The following is a 22,092-nucleotide window of genomic DNA, read 5'->3' on the forward strand; positions in this document are numbered from 1 at the left end:
CTAATCTTCAATTACCTTCTTTAATCTACATCATAAAATAAATTCACCGATTACCGTTTAATGGAAAATGACTTCAGAATACTGATTATCGAACTAATGGGTTGTACTACAATTTTTTTCAAGTGGAATACAGGCTTTTCCTAACGAATCTTAACCAACTGTAAACACGGTGGATATTAGCATTAATTAAATAAATTGCTTGAAAAGTCGAAATTTTTTTCATGGATAATCACTTTTTTATTCAATTATTTTATTTTTTTAATCTCTTATCAATTGTATGCATATTGATCTTATTTGCTTATAAACCTAAAAAAAAGTCTGTTTTTTCTCCTTTTTAAAGGGTTTGATGGTTGCTCTGCTCTTTTGTTTCTTCAACGGAGAGGTAAGAAGTAATTTAATTAATTTGCTCTAGAATTCATAAATATTCATATTTTAGATCTTTTTTTCATAGTTTTATTGCAATTTTTGGTGTGGTAAATGAGAAATTTTATAATCGTTTTTCCTTTCATTTCCTTATATACCAGTATAATTAAACAATTTTTAATCGCAATTCATTATTTTAAAATTTTCTGAATACTGAGTGAATTTGAATTGAATTTTCATTCTAACTAAGTAACATTATCTGGTTGTGAATGTGAGAAAAAAGTGGTTACCTGATTCTGAATTACATGTATTAATGAATCAAGCAGACATAAATTTCCACTAAAACGCGAATTTCTACATTTGAATTCAAATTTTATCATTTTAAAGATGCATTCATTATATTCTAATATAATAACTTTATGGTATTTTGAATATCGCAAGTAATTTTTCTATAAATGCATTCATTTTGTTGAAATAATCATACTTCTCGGTATTTATGTATGACAAAGTTCTTTATTTTTTTTTTTTTGTTCTAAACCTTTGTTTTATCTGATTATGAAATATATTAAAGAGTTAGAAGCCAAATATAATTATTAATACAATGAAAAAAATTTCCAAAAATATGTTTTTAATCATAAACTAGAAAGCAGCAAATAATTCTTAATAAGAATTTTGATGACAAAAAATAAATAACAGTGAAGCATGGGTTCCTATATAATTAATAAAAAAATGAAATTGCAACATTTATTATGAAAACGTAGTTCCCTAATCATCAATGAAGATTTCAAATATTTTACAAAATTAATTATAATTCCACTTTTTATTTTTATCGCAGCCTCAAATTTTTTGCTTTTATCTTAAAATTTTCGATATATAAATATTTTCAGCCTTTTAAAATATTTTTAAATAATGCGAAATAGTTTTTTAAATGCCGTTTAAATGCTCCTCGACGAAAAATATCTTACTCACATTTTCACGTCTCCATTTTAATTTATACAATTTTTTATAAGATTATGATTTCCATTTATATCCTTTATCTTACTTTTTTTTTCGAAATTTAATTTTCCAATCAAAACTTTCAAGATCATGAATTTAATAAAAAAAATTAAATACACACATTCTAAATGTATCAGTTTTTTTAAATTTTTAATTAATGGTGCATAATTTAAAAAAATGGACTCTCGAAATCAGTTTGTTCTTGATATTTAATATCAATTAACGCTACGATAATTTAACATCACAATTTAATTAACTTTTTGTAATCAGGCTTAAATCAATTTTTTAGTGTAGGCATTTTTTTAAATAGTGTATCCTCACGAAAAACAAAACGCAAACTGTACAAAATTTTACATTTAAAGTTCAATAAGAAATAACTAAATTCCACTTTAAAATTATTAGGATTTCAATTTTAAAATTATTATGATGTTTATTAAATTATTTTATACTAACATCGTCACTGTTATTGAGGTAACCCAACAATGACGGTAATTTAACTAAATCAGAATATTGTATTTTATTTCCGCATGACATTTCGATTTTTAGGTCATTGCTTTGGTCCGCAAGAAATGGAATCAAGCTCTTCTTATGCGTGGTCGAAGAATGTCCTATGCAGCAACAACTGTATCTGTAAGTATAGTGTTGGTTTTACACTGATTATTTATATGCAAGCACCAGTTCATATTTTTATGACATTTTCTATAGGAAAATTATAAAACGAGTATCTTCATTACATTGTCTTTTCGATAAAATCAAAATTTTTTATTACGTCCAGAAAGTCCAGGAACATAATTTATTAGAAAAGAATAAATAGAGATAGAGCGTATTTATTCTAAGCTTCCTTTGAACTAATTATTTTGTACATTAATGCCTTTTTGAAATAATTCATATTAAGTTGTAAACGGGAATTTCAAGACTCTTTTGCCCTATCCTTCAGTACCTCTTTTAAATAAGCCTCACCTATAATTTTCAGTAATTTTTTATTATACGTATTCATGACATTTTTTTTTTTTTGTTACGGTAAATTTATTTGCAAACACGCTTATTATTTTTACGGCATATAATAATTTATTTATTTTGTTACATATCTTTCCCTTTTTTTCCGTATAAGGTTTTATTACCTATGTTTATTGTTATCTGTTTCATGTAATCAAATACTTTGTTGTGAAACAGAGCTAGAAGCCGTAAAAGTGTAAATTGAACAAAATTGTAACAAAAATAAATAGTAAGTAATAGTAATTGTAACAAAAATAAAAGTGTAATTGTAGCAATAATAAAAGTGTAATTGCAGCAAAAATAGGAAACTAAATGAATTGTTGGAATCGGTGGACCATTGCATGTTGTTAAGAGCTTGTTGCTTTTGGGGAAGTGGATTATTCTCTTCCATAACGTCCTACCCAAAATAGCTTGAAATCATAATGTTATTTCTGGAGCAGGTAAATGTTTGTCATAATTCAAGAATTATTTCTGCTTTAGAAGATTTTCTTAAAAGGAAGAAATCATATGAGAGACCCTGAGGGAAAATCAAGTGCAAAGTACAAGGTGGCCATAAAATAACCTTTTCCTGTTTAGTGGCATCTACAGCTAAAACCAATGAACGGAATGAAAACATGTTTCATATACAGACTGGAAAGCATGGGAAGATAAATTCTGCAAAAGAAAGAAAAAATAGTATCAAAAGTTGCCGTTAGGAGAGATATTGGAGCGGTTGTCACGCACGTACGAGAAAATTTGCATTTCGAGATGGATTTTGCAAAATTCCTAGTTTGACCTTGACAGAAGCGCCAAGCATTCCTTGTAAAAAGGGAAGAGCAAATGATCTGTTAGCAGTTCGTTCTTTATTATTGATGTGTTCATGACTGTTGTTCGCGAATGACTGTTGATGTGCGTTTAATATGGGCCCTGAACCTATGGGTACCTGAAATGCGTAGGTGGCATTCCAAACATGCATATCTTGAAACGGAACGCAAGACGGGCTGTTAGGAACTTCGACACTGACAGTTTACAGACAGAAAACGTCATACATCGCATGCAGTATACTGTACGCAGGGAAGGCCAACATATTGAAGATGTTGCTCAGCGTCCAAGGGACCAAAATGTTGATGAAAAAAAGATTTTCTGTGAGTTTTAGGAATTTATTCATAATTATACTCTCACAGCGTCAGTATTTCCCTATCGGCAATTTTGTGTACTAATTTTTTTTTCTGCGGAATTCATCTTTCCATGCCTTCCCCAGTCAGTATATGAAATGAGGTTCCATTTCGTTCATTAATTTAAACTGCAGATACCATCAAAAAGGGAAAGTTATTTAATGGCCATTATGTACAAGAATATAAAGTTCAGAAATATGATTGATAATTTACAGGTAATATGACTGCAAAGTCTGCGAATATGACAGACAGATAATACGACTAGGAGGTACTTAGAACAGCTGCATTATTGCGATTGAGTATTCAAGACAAGGTCTTCCAAAAGTCTAGAAGTTTGTGTTTTGCTGTTTCATGGAGATGTTTAAGAGTTTTAAATTATTCACTTTTAATGAATGTACAATCATACTGAAAGAATACCTTGTGTGCAGACCCTTTGTAATCAAAGAAGCCCAGTGACAGTTCTGTTACTGTTCTTGCATTCATGGTTTACAAGGATTTACTATGGATATTTGAACTAGATGCAACCAGTTCTGACTAGATGACAGCATAATGATCTTCGCTTTTTCTGTGGGAAATGGCATAAATCGTTTGTACGTTAAAAATGTTATTCAAGTTCCGAAACTTTTTGAACGTAATATTATACTTGATTCATCATAATGAGGTTTATAATTATCTCGAATAAATTTCTAGAATTATCTGGATTACTTACTCAATCTTTATCTGTTGATTGTTGCACTTTCTAGGAAAACATCATGTATATTTAATATTTGATAACAAAATGAAATGTTGGTACTCTTATCACTCGTCTTTCCATCACAGGCATTGTGATGAAGATATTCAAAGGAAATTAATTAATAATACCATTGAACTGGAAATTGCATCACAAATGATTTTTTCTATCTAATCTACCCAATCATATTGCATATTATTTAACATAAAATTGCAGTTTTTTCAAAAGAAATGTACAACAAAAAGCCAAATAATTGAAGTATGGTTAATTTAAAAATATGATTAATTAGAAATGCATTTTCGATCATTTTAAAGAAAAAAAAAACAATATCGAAAGAAAAGTACATCTGAAATTTATAATTTAACCTTTTAATGTTACCATCATATAGTCTTAATAATTCAATTATAAAAAAAAATTTGGAATTCAGTAATTGTTATATTAAATTCTAAGAAAGATTTATTCATAAATATTTTAGATGAATCAATATTATTCAAATGTGTAATAGAAATAGCTTTGGTGCTTACGGACATTTCTGATCGAAATTTCGTTTATTTTTATTTTTTAAATATTTTTTGCAGCATTAGGTTTTACAGATTTTTGTTTCTAGCAGACTGCATTTCAATGACGTACAAAAAAATAATAGATCCCATTATGATTTCTTTACTGTTTTCATGCTCTGTATCTTAGCAAACTTAAGTGGATGCATGCTTGAATCAGTTTGTTATAGTAATCCTTATTTTATGTATTTAACATAATTTGAAGTCAGAAATAATCCAAAAATAAATATCAGATTATTTCAACTAAAGGATCCCTTGTTTTAAACGAATACTGATGTAAATGGAATATATTTTTATAAAATGACAACCTTTGTGAATCAAAGAGATTTTTCTCAATTTAATTTCCTCAGTTTCTCTGAATTAAGCCATATTAATTTATAAAAATGAGCCCTATGCATCTTATTAAACAAAATTTGGGTAGCATATAAGGATACAACTAACATTTTAAATAATGATTAAATTATAATCCTTTCAGATATTTCTCCTTTAAAACTAATACTAAATTAGACCATAAATCTGATTTTTATGTCGAGGTAAATAATAAGATTCATTTAATAAATGAAGTACGGCTATTATTATTGAATGAAAAAAATACAATAATATGCACAAAATACAATAAATTTTAAGTCATTTGCATTTTAATGTAATATCTAGTCGTTCTAAAAAAATGTGGATATAGTTTTCTTCTCTTCAAAAGATTAAATGCACGTAATGTATACAGTTTTGTCAAAATAAAATTTAAATACAAGATTATTACACATCTTTTACACGTTTCACTAACACCCAAAGACTTCTTAGTGATTATAATATTCATTACGGTACGTCCTCTTAATAACATGTCATCATATGGTTGTCGAACATATAAATTAAATAAGAACTGAATGTATTTGGAATAAACATTAATTTCATAAATTTCTTTTAAGAAGTGAAAAATATAATCTGTATTTTGTTATAAGATACAAATGCAATTATTTTTTATAGGATTTAAATTCAAATCTCATGAGAAAGTTCCTCTTCAGTATTGAATTTGAGAAAATGAGTAACGGATACGATATTCCTTTTAGAGTGCAATACCACATCAGTTTTCACCCTTGGTCACGAATACACAGATCACACTTATAGCATAAAGAAAATTGTACAAAGCATCTTAATTTCTAAATTTAAGTTATGCTAAAGAGGCAATGGATTTCCGATTGTTTTTCTATTTTTTGGTTTGTTTTGGCAATATTGTTATACATTTCAGCTATGATTTGATTCTAATTAACGTTACTTATTTCGAGTACCGCTTAAAAATAAAGTAGAATAAGGCTATAAACAATTCAACCTAGGAAAGAAATTCGAAAACTATTTTTCTTGATTGTAAGATATTTATCCATGCTCTAGCTAAGATCCTTTCAGAGACTTAAAATCAGGTGCTGAAAACCGATTGTATTTAAAAAGTTTAAATAATTTTGACAAATTTATCTCTAAAATCTGCTTTATAACAAATACGAAAAAAAATCCAGAAACTGAATTCGGTTTTTCAATGTTGAACAATTAAGAGATTATGTTTTCCTTTAAATTTACTAGATAAAAATCAAACATTCTCAATACTCTACTTAAATCCCCATCTTACTTCAACAAAATTTTAAAATTCTAGAAATACTTCACAGAAAAGCTGAAAAGTATCCATCAATTTTTTTGACCTACCTCAGGTTTAGTTTAAATAATTTTCAGGAGAAATATATTCAACATCTGGCAATTATTTTCTCTTATACATCCAAAACTCCTTATTTTTATCATTTTCACCATTCCCTAGTATATATTTCATGTCACTCCAGGGAATATTTTTTGATAAATATACATAACATTCCCAGTTCCTTCTTGTCGTCACTACCATCATTTCCTCTCTATTTCTAAATGAATATAGGAAGAAAAACTTCAAAGAGACTGCTAAGAAGTTTTCTTCTACTGTACGGAAATGGTCCACGGTGAAGCCTTCACATCTTCTCGTAAATTCTTTTTTTAAAGCTACATAAATTATGCCGATCTAAAAATAGAGGCGACATTCAAAAAAAGAAAAACGAAAAAAAGAGAGAATTTTTGGTTTTGATTTCCTGTCAGAAATGGTTCTAGAATTCAAATTATAGAGCCGAAGTCGAATAGAAACTCTGTCTGATGTGCCGAAAATTTGTAAAGAAAGTAGATATTCTTGGAATTTCCTTTTTTTTATAACGCCATCTCCATTTCCAGAATTTTTTTCTTCTACTTTCTTTGAGTTATGATTCGACGTTTGACGGATCTGCATTTCTTCAGCCTTCGTTGTCTGTTCAAATTGAACTTCGATTTCGACTGCTTTTGAGTGTCTTTCTCCCATTTTTCATTCAATATCCTCTGAGATCTTGAGAAGAAATAAAATCCTCTTAGGAAATTCTCTTGAGGAAAAAGCCAAATATTATTTTATAATGTTTCGAAGCGGTTTATTTCAACATCATATTTTTGATTATGATACCTCCAATTCATATAAACTTCTTTGGAAAATAGTTTGCAAATAATATCTTTCTCATAGTAGTGTCATGTTTTTTCAAAAGCTTCAAGAAAAATATTATTTCTGTTAAGCGAGAATTTCAGTCAACGTAACTGTCATATTTCAATTCTTGAGTTTCATTTAAAATAGAATGTATCATTGTCACCAGAACATATATTTTTCCAACGGAAAATAAAACTTCAGAAATATTGTTGGAATATACATAGATATTTTATGTAGATTCTCTAAGAGAAATCTATGACAACAGCAACAATTTTATAAAAACTGATATCCTTTCATTTGTGATATTAAAAAAATATTGTGAGCGGTATTATAACGCTTTTAAATTAATATATTGCTCCTGAAGAGAAGTAGCATGCAATACGATAAAACACTTATACACAGCATCTTACTTTATTAAATGTTTAATTTTAAGAGATAAGCAATAAGTATATAATTTAACCCTTTTGTTTCGGAAAAGTAATTTGATGCCTGATTATTCCCCTAATACAAATACTTGTTAAGGCTCCGAAAAATAAATATTCATAATTATTTTAAGTTGAATTCTCCCGTTTAATGAATTTGCATCTTCTTACTACTCTGCAGGTATATTTAACATAAATAAATAAATAAATAAAACGTCAAAATGATGTACCGATGAGTGAGAGTCACCATTAGAGTTCAAAGGGTTAATATATCAGTTTTTTTTAAATATGAAATTATATTATCAATTTGGTTACGATTTCTTCGATTTGTCGTTATCCATGCAATATTATTTTAGTCAATACACAATTTTATATCTCAAATTGTAAAATTTTAGAACAAAAGTTAATTTTTATAAATAAATTATCCAAAAAAGCTACAATTGAATTAAATATTTTTCGTATTACAGCAATGTGAACCCCCTTTTGAAAGATTTTGTATTTATCATTTTTTATCGTGCTCAATTTAAAATGAAATAATAATTTAGATATTTGATTTTAGTCTTTCCTTTTATTGACAACTTTTTTTTATTTGTATAATTCACTTTCAAAGCATTTTAGAAATTTTTCGCATTGCGTTTACTAGCTTCTCATTTCTAAATTTTCTTTTAGAAATATTTTGATTTAAACGGAAAGGAGCATTTTTATTTTTGAAAACTGACATCAAGTACGGACACTCATACTCATGGAGATTTAAGCTCATAATAACATATTGCCATTTTAGAATTTAATTAATTAGAATTCAAAAGAACATTTGATAAATATTTTCTCTTCTTTAAATGTTTCTTTTATCTTTTCAAAATTTAAGTCATTGATTTAAAAAAAAAAAAGATAAGCATATTCAAACATACTTGAAATCTGATTGGATTTTCAATAGCCTATGTCTTAGTTCAAGTCCCTCTCTCGACAGTTTTAAATGATAATTTAAAAACATTTATTTTGACAGCTAATCTTTTACTTCGTAGCCTAGATCGATATTTACACAGGCATTTTTTTAAATAATGAAATCTGAACCACTTCGTTCATGATGATTCTCAAATTTTAAAGAATTTAAGAAATTCATAAAATATTTATTAAAAATCATTTCATAAGCCAATTTAATTGATTTTTCTTACATGAAACAAAATTAATTCTTGTAGAAGTCCATTTGAACTTGTGCATACATCTGTTGTTTTCATTAGCTGTTCGAATATGGTAATTATAAATTTTGGAAAAAATGGTTTAAAAATTAGCTACAACTCCTAAAAGCGTTACAAGATAATTTAATAATTTCAGTAAAAATATAATAAAACTATATAGCTATCAACATAGCATAAAAACTTCAACAAATATCATATTTGTTGAAGCCAATTTAATATTGAAAATAAATCATCTAATCTTCAGCATGATAATCTTAAATTTCCATTATTCCATTAAAATTGCAATTTATGAAATTGATTTTTTTATGATAATCATGCTAATTTGATTCAATTTTACCAAAAACAATTTAATCTTATTATTAATATAATTAAATCTTAAATTATATTATTTTTATTATCAATATATTTTCAAACGTTCATATTAGGATAATTTTGTAAAATAGTTATTTCCATTATAAATAAATTTACAAACAGTCAAATTATGTTCATCTTAAAAGCATTAACAATACATTTTTAAACATTCTTATATTAATATTTAAAAACTTATTTTAATGTAAATACATTTTCAAACATTATTATGCTAATCTTAAAATCGTTTATTTTCATATGTTTGTGATATCTTTAACATTTGATTATTTTCATCATTATTTAAATGATATTATTTTCATCATCAATATATTTTCAAAGATTCTTATTCCATTAAAAATACATTTCCAAAAAGTCGAATTATATTCAACTTAAAAACATTATCAATGCATTTTTAAACACTATCATATTAAAATTTAAAAACCTATTTCCACTATAAATATATTTAAAATATTATTATGCTATCCTTAATATCAAGTATTTTTATATATTGATACCTTCCTTTAACAGTTGAATTTCACTTTGCATAAAAACGTTCGTTAACAAAACCATTGGTTCGTGTTCCCAAGTGTTATAACTACCACATACCTCATATTTCTTCGATTAGTCATTAATCATTCAGTTAACCTAAATTATTTTGTGAATGTATGTTTACTGAGTTTCCATAATTTTGCGTCAACGTGGGTGTGTTCTTTTCTCTTTTGTTTAATGCAAACCCCGTCCCAATGGGACACTATGGAAACAACGGCTGTATAACAAAGCACGGAGGTAAAAGACTCCATGAACCTGTTCAAACCAAATCTCTCTAGGTGAGTCGATATAACAGCATTTCCACAACCCCTGTGACACCCGCCCTAACCCCCACCCCTTGTGTTTGTTGTGCTTTCTGTTTAGTGGTGTACTATGTGTTTTTGTGGATGTCGACGTTTAATTACACATCTTTTTAAAATTATAATAAACTTCAAAAATCATTGTATTTCATTTAATTTTAATATTTTGAAACTACAGGAATTATTCATTTATTGCTTAATCCAATGGAAATGTGCGAATCTCAAAAACTTATCAATTTCTTAGGCTTAGTTTGAATATCATTGGATGCTTTATTTTCTTAAGGTATGTTGTCCATCTTCTATTTTTAGGGGGAAAAAATGTCTTTTTACGATTGGTTTTTTAGCATGCAAAATTAGGGCTATAATTTTGATACTTACAAACATTATTTATAAAACTAATAATCAATAAACTCATAATATATTGATTGCGTAACTAGGGACTGTAAAAAAGATGTCACAAATAAAAATCTCAAAATTATAATAATTGTTTTTATTATTTTAAATATCGAATTATTATGTTGCATAAGGTATATTACGGGTTCCATTTTTTTCTTTAAAAATATTAGCTTTAATTAACTGACTTATCAGCAAGTAGCCCTGCGCTGTTAGTTACTTTAGATTGCATTTAACCATAATTTATAATATGTAACTTGTTAACATGAAAAATTCTGGTTGCCATAGTTTTGATAATTGAAATTATCGTTCACAGAATAAATTTTTACCACATAAATTATCAATTTCATAAGTTAGAACTGTTAATTGAAGAATTCGCAAGATTGCGTAGTGGAATTATTTTATTTTAAATCTTCGTTTTGTTCATTTTATTTGGACATCATCTAAGACTTACAATTGTTTATGATAAACGAGTCATTATTTGGAAGAAGAAAGCCTCATTATATGATTGGGTGAGAACAATCATTTTATGCAAATTGATTATGATCGAATGAAATACATAGATTTCATACGTTAATATATGAGTACTTTGGCTTGTTTATGAAATACGTCATTATTTGGAAGAAAGAAGTTTCGTTATATGATTGGTTCCTTATGGTATGAACTCTGTTCACTATAATTTTGATACCGAGAAATATCATTTGATCAAACTAATTATGACTGAGAGAAATACATATATTTTTTGCATGTTAAATGGTATGCATGTTAAAGTATGTTAAAATCGCTAATACAAAACTGCTTGTTCTGTTGATATTGATACCTTTAATGAATTTTGTCTTACTCAGCCCAGTATTAATAAGGAGAAATTGTAGCATGAATATATATTGAATACTTTATAATATCTTTTTTACTTTCGCAAAGCTAGCATTTTTAGTTATCAAAAACAAAAATACGCCATTTTTTTTAGATTTCCAGAATTATTATATCCATCAAATATCAACTATACGTATAATATGCATCTTCAATAGTTAATTAGGTATAAGCAGTATTGAAACTAAATATTTTCTTTTCCTAACTGGGTACATTTGCAAATAATTAATAAAGTTAACAATTTTCAAAATGAGATAAATCATCTAGGTCATTCAAAAAAGTCTGATTTGTTTCGTCCATAGATCACGTGCCCAGTTTTGTGGATTCCTGTTTGAGTTATTTTTTGATAAAATCTGTATGAAACATCCTTTAATGCTGATAATTTAAATGCTATGAGCATTTTCGAGCGAAGGTTGTTCTTTGAAAAATGCAAGCAAATATTTATTATAAATATCCATACACGGTGGATTTTGCTGGCAAATATAAGAAAAATTTGTTGAATATTTATTTTGCTATCCAAAATTCTTTGAACTCCACGAATCATTCTTCAGTTAGAGGAGCTAAAACATGTCAATATGCAAAATTTATCTGTAGTAATTAACTGCTATCGAATTTTTTTGCTACTAAACAAATTTTAATTTTTCTTCCTTATCAATCAAGATATTATCTATCTGAATATTGGGTCATTTAGCAACAAAATTTGTTTCCAAACCCAACTTCAAAATTTATCCCACTTAAATTTAATCAATATATGGTATTCCTCAAATGCAAACTATCTGATGTAAATTGAGAAAAATATTTTAAATTAAGTTTTTTTTAATAATATTATAATAATTAGTTATTTGTTAAATTTTGAATCGAAATAATTAAACGAAACACTACTTAATGAAATATAAATATTATGTATAATATACCAATTTTAATTAGTATAATGAAATTATATGAAAAATTAATATTAGAAAAGCACGTTTTTACTATAGAGAGATGAATTCCTTTTATCAATAAAACGCCTTATGTAAACCATACAAGACTTTGCATAGTAATTCAGAAAAATTTTGAAATGATCTCACGTACTTAATGTATTTTTTTAATTAATGAATATTTAATTTAATAAATATGGGCTATAGATATCACGATAAAGTTTAATTGAATTTCGAAATGGCAATATCATAATAGCTTTCTTATATTTTTAAATATATATAGTATTTTCATACATGTCTGGAATTAAAAACTGTTAACGAATTGAATTTTGCGAAGATGAATGAAACCAAGTATCCCGCAATTATTAATTTCAAGCAAAACATAAACGGCATATTTTTATAAAAATTCGAACTATGCAATACTGCTTGTTAAAGCATAAGCATGTAGTTTTCAATGTGCTAAAAATAGTTTTAAATGATTTTCTTCCATCAACGATGAAACATTTCGCATCTGCTAGACAATTACTTAATTTCTACTGCGGAACAAAGCGCAAAGGACTGAATGTATTTGAACCAGGTGTGCTGCGCAGTAGCCTGCGCTTTATATCCAGCACCTGTTGCATTAATCCTTTTTTACTACAAATTGCAGCCGATACCAGCGAAAATTGCCCGGGCACGCAGAGCATTTTATTTGTTTTTACCTCTGGAAAATAGATCTGTGACGTCAAAACTGAGGCAAATGGATGGGCGTTTTTACTAAATTAGTTATAATCTCGTGGTTTTTATTTTTTATTTTTTTTATTTTGTGAATTTTTCAAGTGCATTTTGACGAAAAAAGAATAAATGTTCACATGATATAAATTTTGTATTTAAAATAGTTTTTTTTCCTTGCTTTAAGTTCAGTGATGCACGGTTACATAATTATTGTTTAAAGCTGAAAAATAACATATATTCAGGGATTAAGAAAATATGCCTACATATTTTAAATCATTATTTTTAAGGTATTTAATCATTCAGGATTTTCTTTGCAAAATGTGCTTCTGACCATGTGTCTAAAACCTTTAATACTTATAATTTTAAAAAAAATGAAAATAAGACTTATTTTATTTCAATAATATCTCACGAATGCAGTGATTATATTATCATAAGATTTCATTATAGTATTTTTTTTTCTTTCTTCCTTTAAATTTAAAGATTGTTAATACTAAAATTAAATACTCTGAAAATTTTGATTTTTTGAATTTTCGGATCGTTTGCAAACAAAGGCTTATGGCAATTTTTATTTATTTTATTTTTAGTTTTTTGAAAAATAAAGCATGCAAAATTAAAAGACCATATTAAAAAATGATAAAACCATCTTTCTATATAATGTTTTAAACAAATTATACGGAAATATATATTTTTATAAAATATAATTTTTTTCTTAAATTTAAATTTTTGATGATTTTTTTTTCAATCAAATATGAAATTAATGAAAGGAAATTTAAAAAAATTCAAAATATTTTAATGTATATGCATACATAAATATCATATTCTTAAAAGTTTCCTTTTTATAATATGTTTGAAGGTGGTGCAGTTTACTCAAAGTAAGTTAAATTATTGCAAATCACATATAGCCATTTAGAATTAATCGATTTCTTTTTCGAAATTTTTTCTCAATTTTTTCCGGGATAATTTCCTTGGCATGCTATTTTATCATCAAAAGCTATGCTTTTATTCTTTACGATAAATATTTGTAGGGTTTTTTTTTCTATCAAACACTTTAAACCATTGAACAAAAATGTATTGCATTGCAGTTAAATTAGTGTTTATTCTTAAATTTAATAACATGAACAGCATGATTATTTAATTGGATTTGTGGATTGTTTTAGACTGTCTTGCATGCTATGTGTTGTGATATTTACTTGTTCGTCTTTCGTTGGAATGCTTCTTGTTTAGTAACTGTGTCCTCCTACAGCAAATAATAGATTTATGTAATTCATTATGTTTTATAGGTCTACAGATATGATGCTGATTTTGCTTAGACTCTGTACTTTAATTTTATATAGTTGATGTATTTAACATGGCTTCTCAAATATATTTAAAATATGGTAAAAAATATATTATTGAATGCTGGAAGAAAAATTCTTGCATTAAATTTTAACACTTGAAAAGACATTCAAGCTCAAACACATACAACATTTAATGAATATATTATGCATAAATACATAATTCTAAAGTACACATCCAAATTTATTTTTATTACAAAATTTTGTCTTTATTTTATTTACTTTAGTATTTAATAAGTTTCAAATATATTTTAAAGCAGCTATATTTTAAGAGAAAGTTTTGAAAATAATCTTTAGTTTTCATAATTCTTCTTTACCTTAACAATTTTAAAATAATATCGTACTGATCTTAAAGTGCCAAAAATTAATTTTATAAATAATAATTATATAATTTAGTTAAATAATTATATAATTAGTTAAAAAAGAATATTTAATCTGGATGTGAGTGACAACACGCAACTTTGAAAAGTTTTTGTGAATATTTCTATTGAATAATATTTTCCGAGAAAAAAAATATATATATATATATAAAAATGGATATGGGTTGCTGAAGTATCTTCTCTTTGATAGATTTCAATGAAAATTTGATAATATTTTAATGTAACCCTTCCCAAAATATATGCACATACTTTGAAATTCCAAAAACATTTTAATTTTTGAAAACTAAAAGATTATTGCAGTTTATCAAATTTTATATGTTTGATAATTTATAATATGCTTCATATTAAAAAAAAAACTCTTTAAATGTTTTTTTGATGATTAAAATATATTATCCATTCCTACTATAAAATTCCAACAACAAATTTTAGTTTTCGGAAACAAAAGATTGATATTCATCAAAATATCGAGATCAAATTTACTTGGTATTTTAAATTATGCTTCATATTCGAAAAAAAATAACCTTCAAATATGTTTTAATGACTAATATTTCTATGTACATATTTCCTTTTTCTCTTTTTGCATACGCTATACAATTCCAAAAACAAATTTTAATTTTTGAAAATCAAAACATTGATATTCATCGAAATAGCAAGATCAAATTTAACATTTACTTGGTACTTTATAATATGCCTCATATTCGAAAAAAATAACTCAATTGTACTAATGACTAATAAATGCATACAAACATTTTTTGTTCTAATTTAAAAGGATAATTTATAGTGTTTTGTATGATGTCTATTTTTATTAATAAAATAAAATAAATATTATATTTTGAAATGAGTAAATTTTTACAATTTTTAGATTTTATAAATTTATGCTTTAAAATGAGTAAATTTTTGTAATTTTTAGATTTTATAAATTTATATTTTAGAATGAGTAAATTTTTGTAATTTTTAGATTTTATAAATTTATATTTTAGAATGAGTAAATTTTTGTAATTTATAGATTTTATAAATTTATATTTTGAAATGTGTAAATATTTGCAATTTTTAGATTTTATGAATTTATCTTTTGTTTCTAGGGAAATGAAAGATGCTCATCAAATGGAAAAGCAGTACCAGCCGCCAAAAGCCTGTTAGCCCTTGTTTAAAAAAAATGCTTCTTCAAAATTTAATCTATTCCTCTCCGCCTACGCAGAATATAAAGCATTCAAAAGAAACTAATTCCGATTGTAGTCTCTATGAGACGAGCAGCCAGTCCATCTTCCACAAGCATAGCTGAACCCAAAGATCAAAACATATCCAATATTTATTTTCCATCGTCACGTACGCCTATAAACATATATTACCAATGCGAATTTTGGGTATCATAACATCAGTTCAGCCTAAATTATACAATGATGTTTTCCTCTGAAGAACTACATAGAGGATTGCATGAATCCAACTATTCAGCAACTGAACGGGAGTTGCATACAGCTTGATGCATATATTCCAGTAAACATTAGTCTGCTTCCCTGTTTGTGTACCGTGTTTTGTGGGGGATGATGTGCGATTTATTTCAAAACAGCCATAATATTAAAACGCCATTTTCTGTCGTATTCCTTTTGTGAACATATCTAATGCATATATATCTAGTGTATTGTGATTTATTGATGGAAACTCATTTGTGATGAACTATTAGCTTTTACAGACTATGAATCATGATGATTCAAGAAGTGTTATTTTTAGTCATCACATATCTCTATAAAGATTTATCATGAACTCATTTTAGTTTCTGCAGAACTATAGCAGACATATACACTGATAAACAAAAGTGAAAACTGGCTGCAGAAAAGAGCTGTCAATGTTTTTGTTATTATGTTTTATTGCACAGTTTGTTGTTGTCACTTGATATATGCATTTTGTGAAAAAAATGTTGTATTTGTGGCTCTAAGTATTAGAATATTTCATGTTTAGTAAGAATTTGCTTCTTTCCTAGATGACATTTCCTGAGCAAAGAATGAATTCTACTTAGAGTTTACTTCATTCAGATATTATTTCACGTAGTAGAACATTTGAGACATCCAGAGCTTTTAGAGTTTCGTTTAATAGATTGCATTTCTACGAGTTAAATGACTGAATGTAAACATTTTTGCCACTCCACAGTGTCCATTGTTGTCAGCTTAAATATTATTATTATTATTATTTATGAACAATATTTTCATAATATACTGAAATAAAATATTTTGAAAAAGAACACTATACGAACTATACAGACATCTTATTAGTGTAGTAAAAGATATAAAACCATTTTTTGAACTAAAAGGAGTTTTTGAATAAGTATAGTTCTTTAAGTAATAAAGAATATCTTTTGAAAAGTATTTTAGCAAATGTAATTAACAATTCAAATACATAATTCTTTGATATTAGATGCATAAAAAAATTAAAATGCAATTTCCTACTGAAGGTAAGATAAAATAATCAACACAGTGACATACCATCACGATTTATAATACACTGAAGATTATTTAATTAATCAAAATCAGAGGAATTATTTTTATTGAAAGCCATTATAAAATACCAAAAAAAAATTTCAAAATCAAATATAAAAAATGTAACAGTATTAAGTGAATATTATATCGAGAATTTACTAATACGGTAAAGATATTTTATTGTTACTACTACTACTTGAATATAAATGAAGCTTGAAAAATTATGAAAATTAATCATTAACTCAAAATGTTAAAGTTTTTTTTAGCTTTTTAGTAGCATGCAATCTCAGAAACCTTGGCTTTTAAAAACGTTAGATAGTAAATGTATTAATAAAATATCAGATTGCTAATCTCAAAAAATTATATAATATATGTTACATTTCATTTGCAAAAAATTCCAATGAAAATCTTAAATACTAAATAGTTTCTTTTGATAATAAAAATAATTTGCGCTAGAGTTAACTGATAAAATTATAAATTTTTAATATAAAATGACATTCTGATTTTTAAAAAACTAATATTACTACTCTTTATAAATGGCAATGAATAGGCACATTTAACTCCATATTAATTTATGAGAAATAATCAATTTCTTAACTAAAAATGGAGAAACATGATTCGATTTTTAATATTGGAATAGTACAATTTATGAACTTTAAAACGATTCAGGATTGTTTCCTAAATTCATTTTTGTGAAACAAGCCCCTCAACTAGCTCTATAGGATTTCCACAAGCAGTCCTAACAAGAATAAGAGTGTTACAGAACACTATTTGTCATTAGATCTAGGATCGCATTTCATTCATACAGCTAGATACTCACCATGAAAAGCATGTTAACAGTTCAATTGTAAGTGATGATTCTAGTTCTGGAACAAAACCAAGATTTCTTCATATCTATCTACTCTCCCTTGAGAGTGGATACGTCCAAGGCCTATCAATCGTGCTAAGAGGTCCAAGGTGGAGCAACAGAAGAGGAATTGGTGTTTAAGGAGTAGACTGAGCTGTCTTGGGACAGAATCTCTTTGCTGCACAGATCTTAATTCATCTAAAATATGTTATGTCTTTGTAGGCAATGCTGTTGTCGTCTTTTCATTAATAAAAGTTAAATGTGGAAAGGTATTTTCTTTTCTTTTCTCTTTTATTAATATGTGTGTTTTGCACCTAAAGGTACTAAAACGAATATTTTTCTCTTGTAACACCTGTGTTTGAATAACAAGTTACAAGACATGCAGTGAATTGTATATAAATTAATTTTTCATGTTGATTAAAAATTTAGAATTTAATTTGATCGGGGTAAAAATGTTTGTATTCTTTTAATGAACTATCATAAATTAAATATCAAAATAACATATTTAGGTCAATATAATTATTTGTTTATTGAATGTATCCTTTTGATCCATTTTCTTTTGATGTACATTTTTTCTTCTTATATGTATTAGTGTGTTGAAATAACAGCACAGATTTCTGTGCTGCATTCTCTTGTGTGAACTATGCGTCTTCTATATTCTTTTAATTTCTACACTGTCGTTTCATATGATGTTTTTCTGTAAATATTAATATATTATGTACATTACTATGATTTTAATTGCGCGCATATGTATTTATAAGAAACTATCTGCACGTATGTGTTTGGTGTTACTTTATGTGCAATTTTATTCTTGCATCTTTTATTTAATGTTGTGATGCATTTTTTGTGATATCGATTTTTTTTTCTAATTTTTGAAATGAATGTGTTATTTGGAAGGTGGATTTTCAGAAGAAGTTGTTCTCATTGATGAAGAGCTTATTGCTTTGACTGTAGAAAGGATAAAATGATTTTCTTTGTTCAGTGTAATTCAAAATTTATAGATTAAAGATGGTGTAAACTGTTGTTTTCTCAAAAATTTCTTGATACATAAAACAAAATAGAATACCAGAATTCAGTATTTACACAGTGAATATATTCATGTGCGAAAAATACTTTTCTTATTTAAAAAAAAATGTAAGCAATTACAGTACCCATCATTGGAAAGTATTTTTTTATCAAGGCCAAATGAAAACTAAGTTTTCTTTAAATACTAGAAATCTTTAGCGACCAGCTGGTTCATCACTTTTAATGTTGATATAATTTTTTGATCAAATACTTATATAACTTTGTCTTAATGGTTTCTTAGCAAAATATTTTTAATTTTCAAATTTTGAAAGATATATAAATGCATACTATTTTAGAAGACTTCTGCTTTTCTGTTCATTTTACTATGCATTTTCCTTATTTTTTGCCAGCATCACTAAAATTAGTCAAAAATGGATATACTTTATATTTTGAAAAAGAAATAAACTAATTTCTAACCTAAAACAATATAAATTTGGTATTTTCTTCATAATAATAATTAAATATATATATATATATATTTTCAAATTCTTCCCAGAATTCAGTAAACATATTGCTTTCTTTCCTAAAAATTGCTTTGCCAGTATAAATTTTTATGAAGGGCAGGATAGTAAATTGCAATGCAAAAAAAAAGCGAATTTAATAGTAACTTATTAATAGCTTTAGTGTTTTTCCAGAATTCTTATGTTTTTGTATTACGTTTTTATGTTTTGTTTTATGTTATGTTTTGTATTTTGTATTGATACGTTTAATCTCTTCACTACTAATCAGACCCGACTGGTCTTGCAAATTCTATACTGGCTTCCCAGTTTGTTTCAAATGATGCATAATTTAAAGCGAGGACTGTCTTGGTGGCAATTCATTTCACATCCTTCGCTCTTCCTTTCAAACAGAACCCAGCCTGCAAATATAAAATTTGCATGGCAGTTTGCCGGAACGGTAGTGAACGGGTTAATATTTTCTCAGAGAAAATATATTTAAAATATTTTTAAATTCTTTAATAGGGAAAAAAATTGCTAACATTGAAAAGATAATTTTTTTAATATTAAGATATTGAAAAATATCATTTTTTTTACTACAATATTTTCGGAAGTTAGGGGAAAATTTTATAATTCCGCCTAGCTTTATTATTATAATTATAGTTAATATTTCAAAATTTCACCCTCCAAAATTTATATGTGCAAGTTTGGTAAGCTCTATGTCAAACATTCTGGCCTGTAAAACGCCAACGCACACCCACACAAATGCACATTCAACATTATTACTAGTAGAGTTCGCCCCCTAGAGATCAGATGGCAGGCCGGTATTATTAATTATACTGAATTTCAAATGAAGGTTTTAGATATAACTTCATGTCCATGATTCTGCTAAATTGTCAGACATTAAAACTGTTATTTTAATTATCTTACGTGAGTTCTGTTTAAATTGTACATGAGATTTTCTAATGATAACAATCTCATAGCATCATAGCACTATAAAAAAATGCGAATTTATCTTCGAATCATCTAATTTTCATATATTATAACTACAATTTTTATTTATCATGAAATTGTAAAAATATTAAGAAAAATCATCATTCTTTAGCTCACAACAATGAAAGAAAAGGCCGTAATTAAATATTTGATGAAACAATGAACATCGTTTGAATTTCAGGATAACAATATAATTTATTGTTGAAAATTATGCAAAAAACTTTTTTTTTAAAAAATGGCTAAAATTCAAGAAAGAATTATTTGGAGAACGAGATGAAATTTGCATCGTTGAAAAGATAATTTTCTGAATTTTAAAATAATGTAAAATAAATATTTGTGTTGCAATATTTTAGGAAGTTACTGTGGTAATCACCATAATTTCATAAATTTTAATTAATTCCGTATATTTATTAATTAAGATTTCAGAATATTGCACCGATTGTGCACTTTCTCACCATTCTAGGAATATATGTGCTAAATTTGGTAGTTGCAGATCAAACAGCCTGGCCTGTAAAGCACCAACACACACATTGTTCTTTATTATTAATATAAATTATATTTGGTAATATTGTTACAAATTTGTAATTTTGCTACCCGGCCCGAATAGTGTCATCGTAAGAAAGACAATTGTACGATCTGTCCTGTGCATGTTGAGTGGATGCCGCGTCAATAACCTCGGAGCTTGGCCACAAATTTGGCGAGCATTTGGCGGTTTGGCGATGAATTTGGCGAGTTTGGCGACTAAATGTATACTACTGGAAAGTTCGAGAACTTTCACGATCCATCCACTAAGACCCGAGATACAGCCAGGTACGCCCTGATTGGTCCGAAGATTCCAGCCCCGCCTCCCGGAACTATAAAAGACGGGAACTCTGAAGTGAAGAAGTCGTGTGGATCGTCAGAAATGGTGTGTGCGAGTGGTCGGAGTCGCCGACGAGTAAACAGATTTGAGAGGATCAGACAGCAAGCAAGCTGCTGAACTTACAATTAAATGCGCTGAGTAATTACAATTGAGTGGCGGTATTTGTTGTAGAAGAAAAAATTTTGTAACATTAATTTCATAAATTTTAATTAATTCCGTATATTTATTAATTAAGATTTCAGAATATTGCAACGATTGTGCACTTTCTCACCATTCTAGGTATATATGTGCTAAATTTGGTAGTTGCAGATCAAACAGCCTGGCCTGTAAAGCACCAACACACACATTGTTCTTTATTATTAATATAAATTATATTTGGTAATATATATTTTTCGATCTTGTGGTTAAAAATAAATAAATAAATGATTTTCAGATTATCCCAAAATGACTGGCGACTGTCACGTTTTTTTTTTTTTTTTCTTCGGAATTTATCGCGTGGGCCGCAAAATTAAACAAGTGCCACATTAGAGTCTTAGTAATTCTTTATTTCATTAAGAGAATTTCAGCAGCATTCAAATATTATAGGTACTGTAAATCTTTCCTAAACGATTAAGAAGTGGTCTGAAATTGTTTGACTTAACCGTTAGAAAAGAAAGCAATCCAAATCTTTTATAAAATTCTAAATGT

The 22,092-nt window shown here is 26.9% G+C and overlaps 1 protein-coding gene across 6 annotated transcripts in view; it reads left to right on the forward strand.

Annotated features, from left to right (window-relative positions):
- Positions 1 to 19,071, forward strand: part of LOC129966072 (calcitonin gene-related peptide type 1 receptor-like) — a 461,349-nt gene extending 442,278 nt beyond the window's left edge. For 3 of the 6 annotated variants that reach the window (XM_056080437.1, XM_056080438.1, XM_056080436.1), the window contains 4 exons: positions 341 to 382; positions 1,906 to 1,989; positions 9,994 to 10,098; positions 15,813 to 19,071. In XM_056080437.1, coding sequence (XP_055936412.1) covers positions 341 to 382; positions 1,906 to 1,989; positions 9,994 to 10,098 — 231 coding nt within the window. In that variant the 3' untranslated portion in view covers positions 15,813 to 19,071. The remainder of the gene's footprint in view (positions 1 to 340; positions 383 to 1,905; positions 1,990 to 9,993; positions 10,099 to 15,812) is intronic. The other 3 variants (XR_008784252.1, XM_056080441.1, XM_056080439.1) reach the window with 3 other exon arrangements.
- The last annotated feature ends 3,021 nt before the right edge of the window (positions 19,072 to 22,092 follow it).

This window comes from Argiope bruennichi, chromosome 4 (genome assembly GCF_947563725.1).
Source record: "Argiope bruennichi chromosome 4, qqArgBrue1.1, whole genome shotgun sequence".
NCBI lineage: Eukaryota > Metazoa > Arthropoda > Arachnida > Araneae > Araneidae > Argiope > Argiope bruennichi.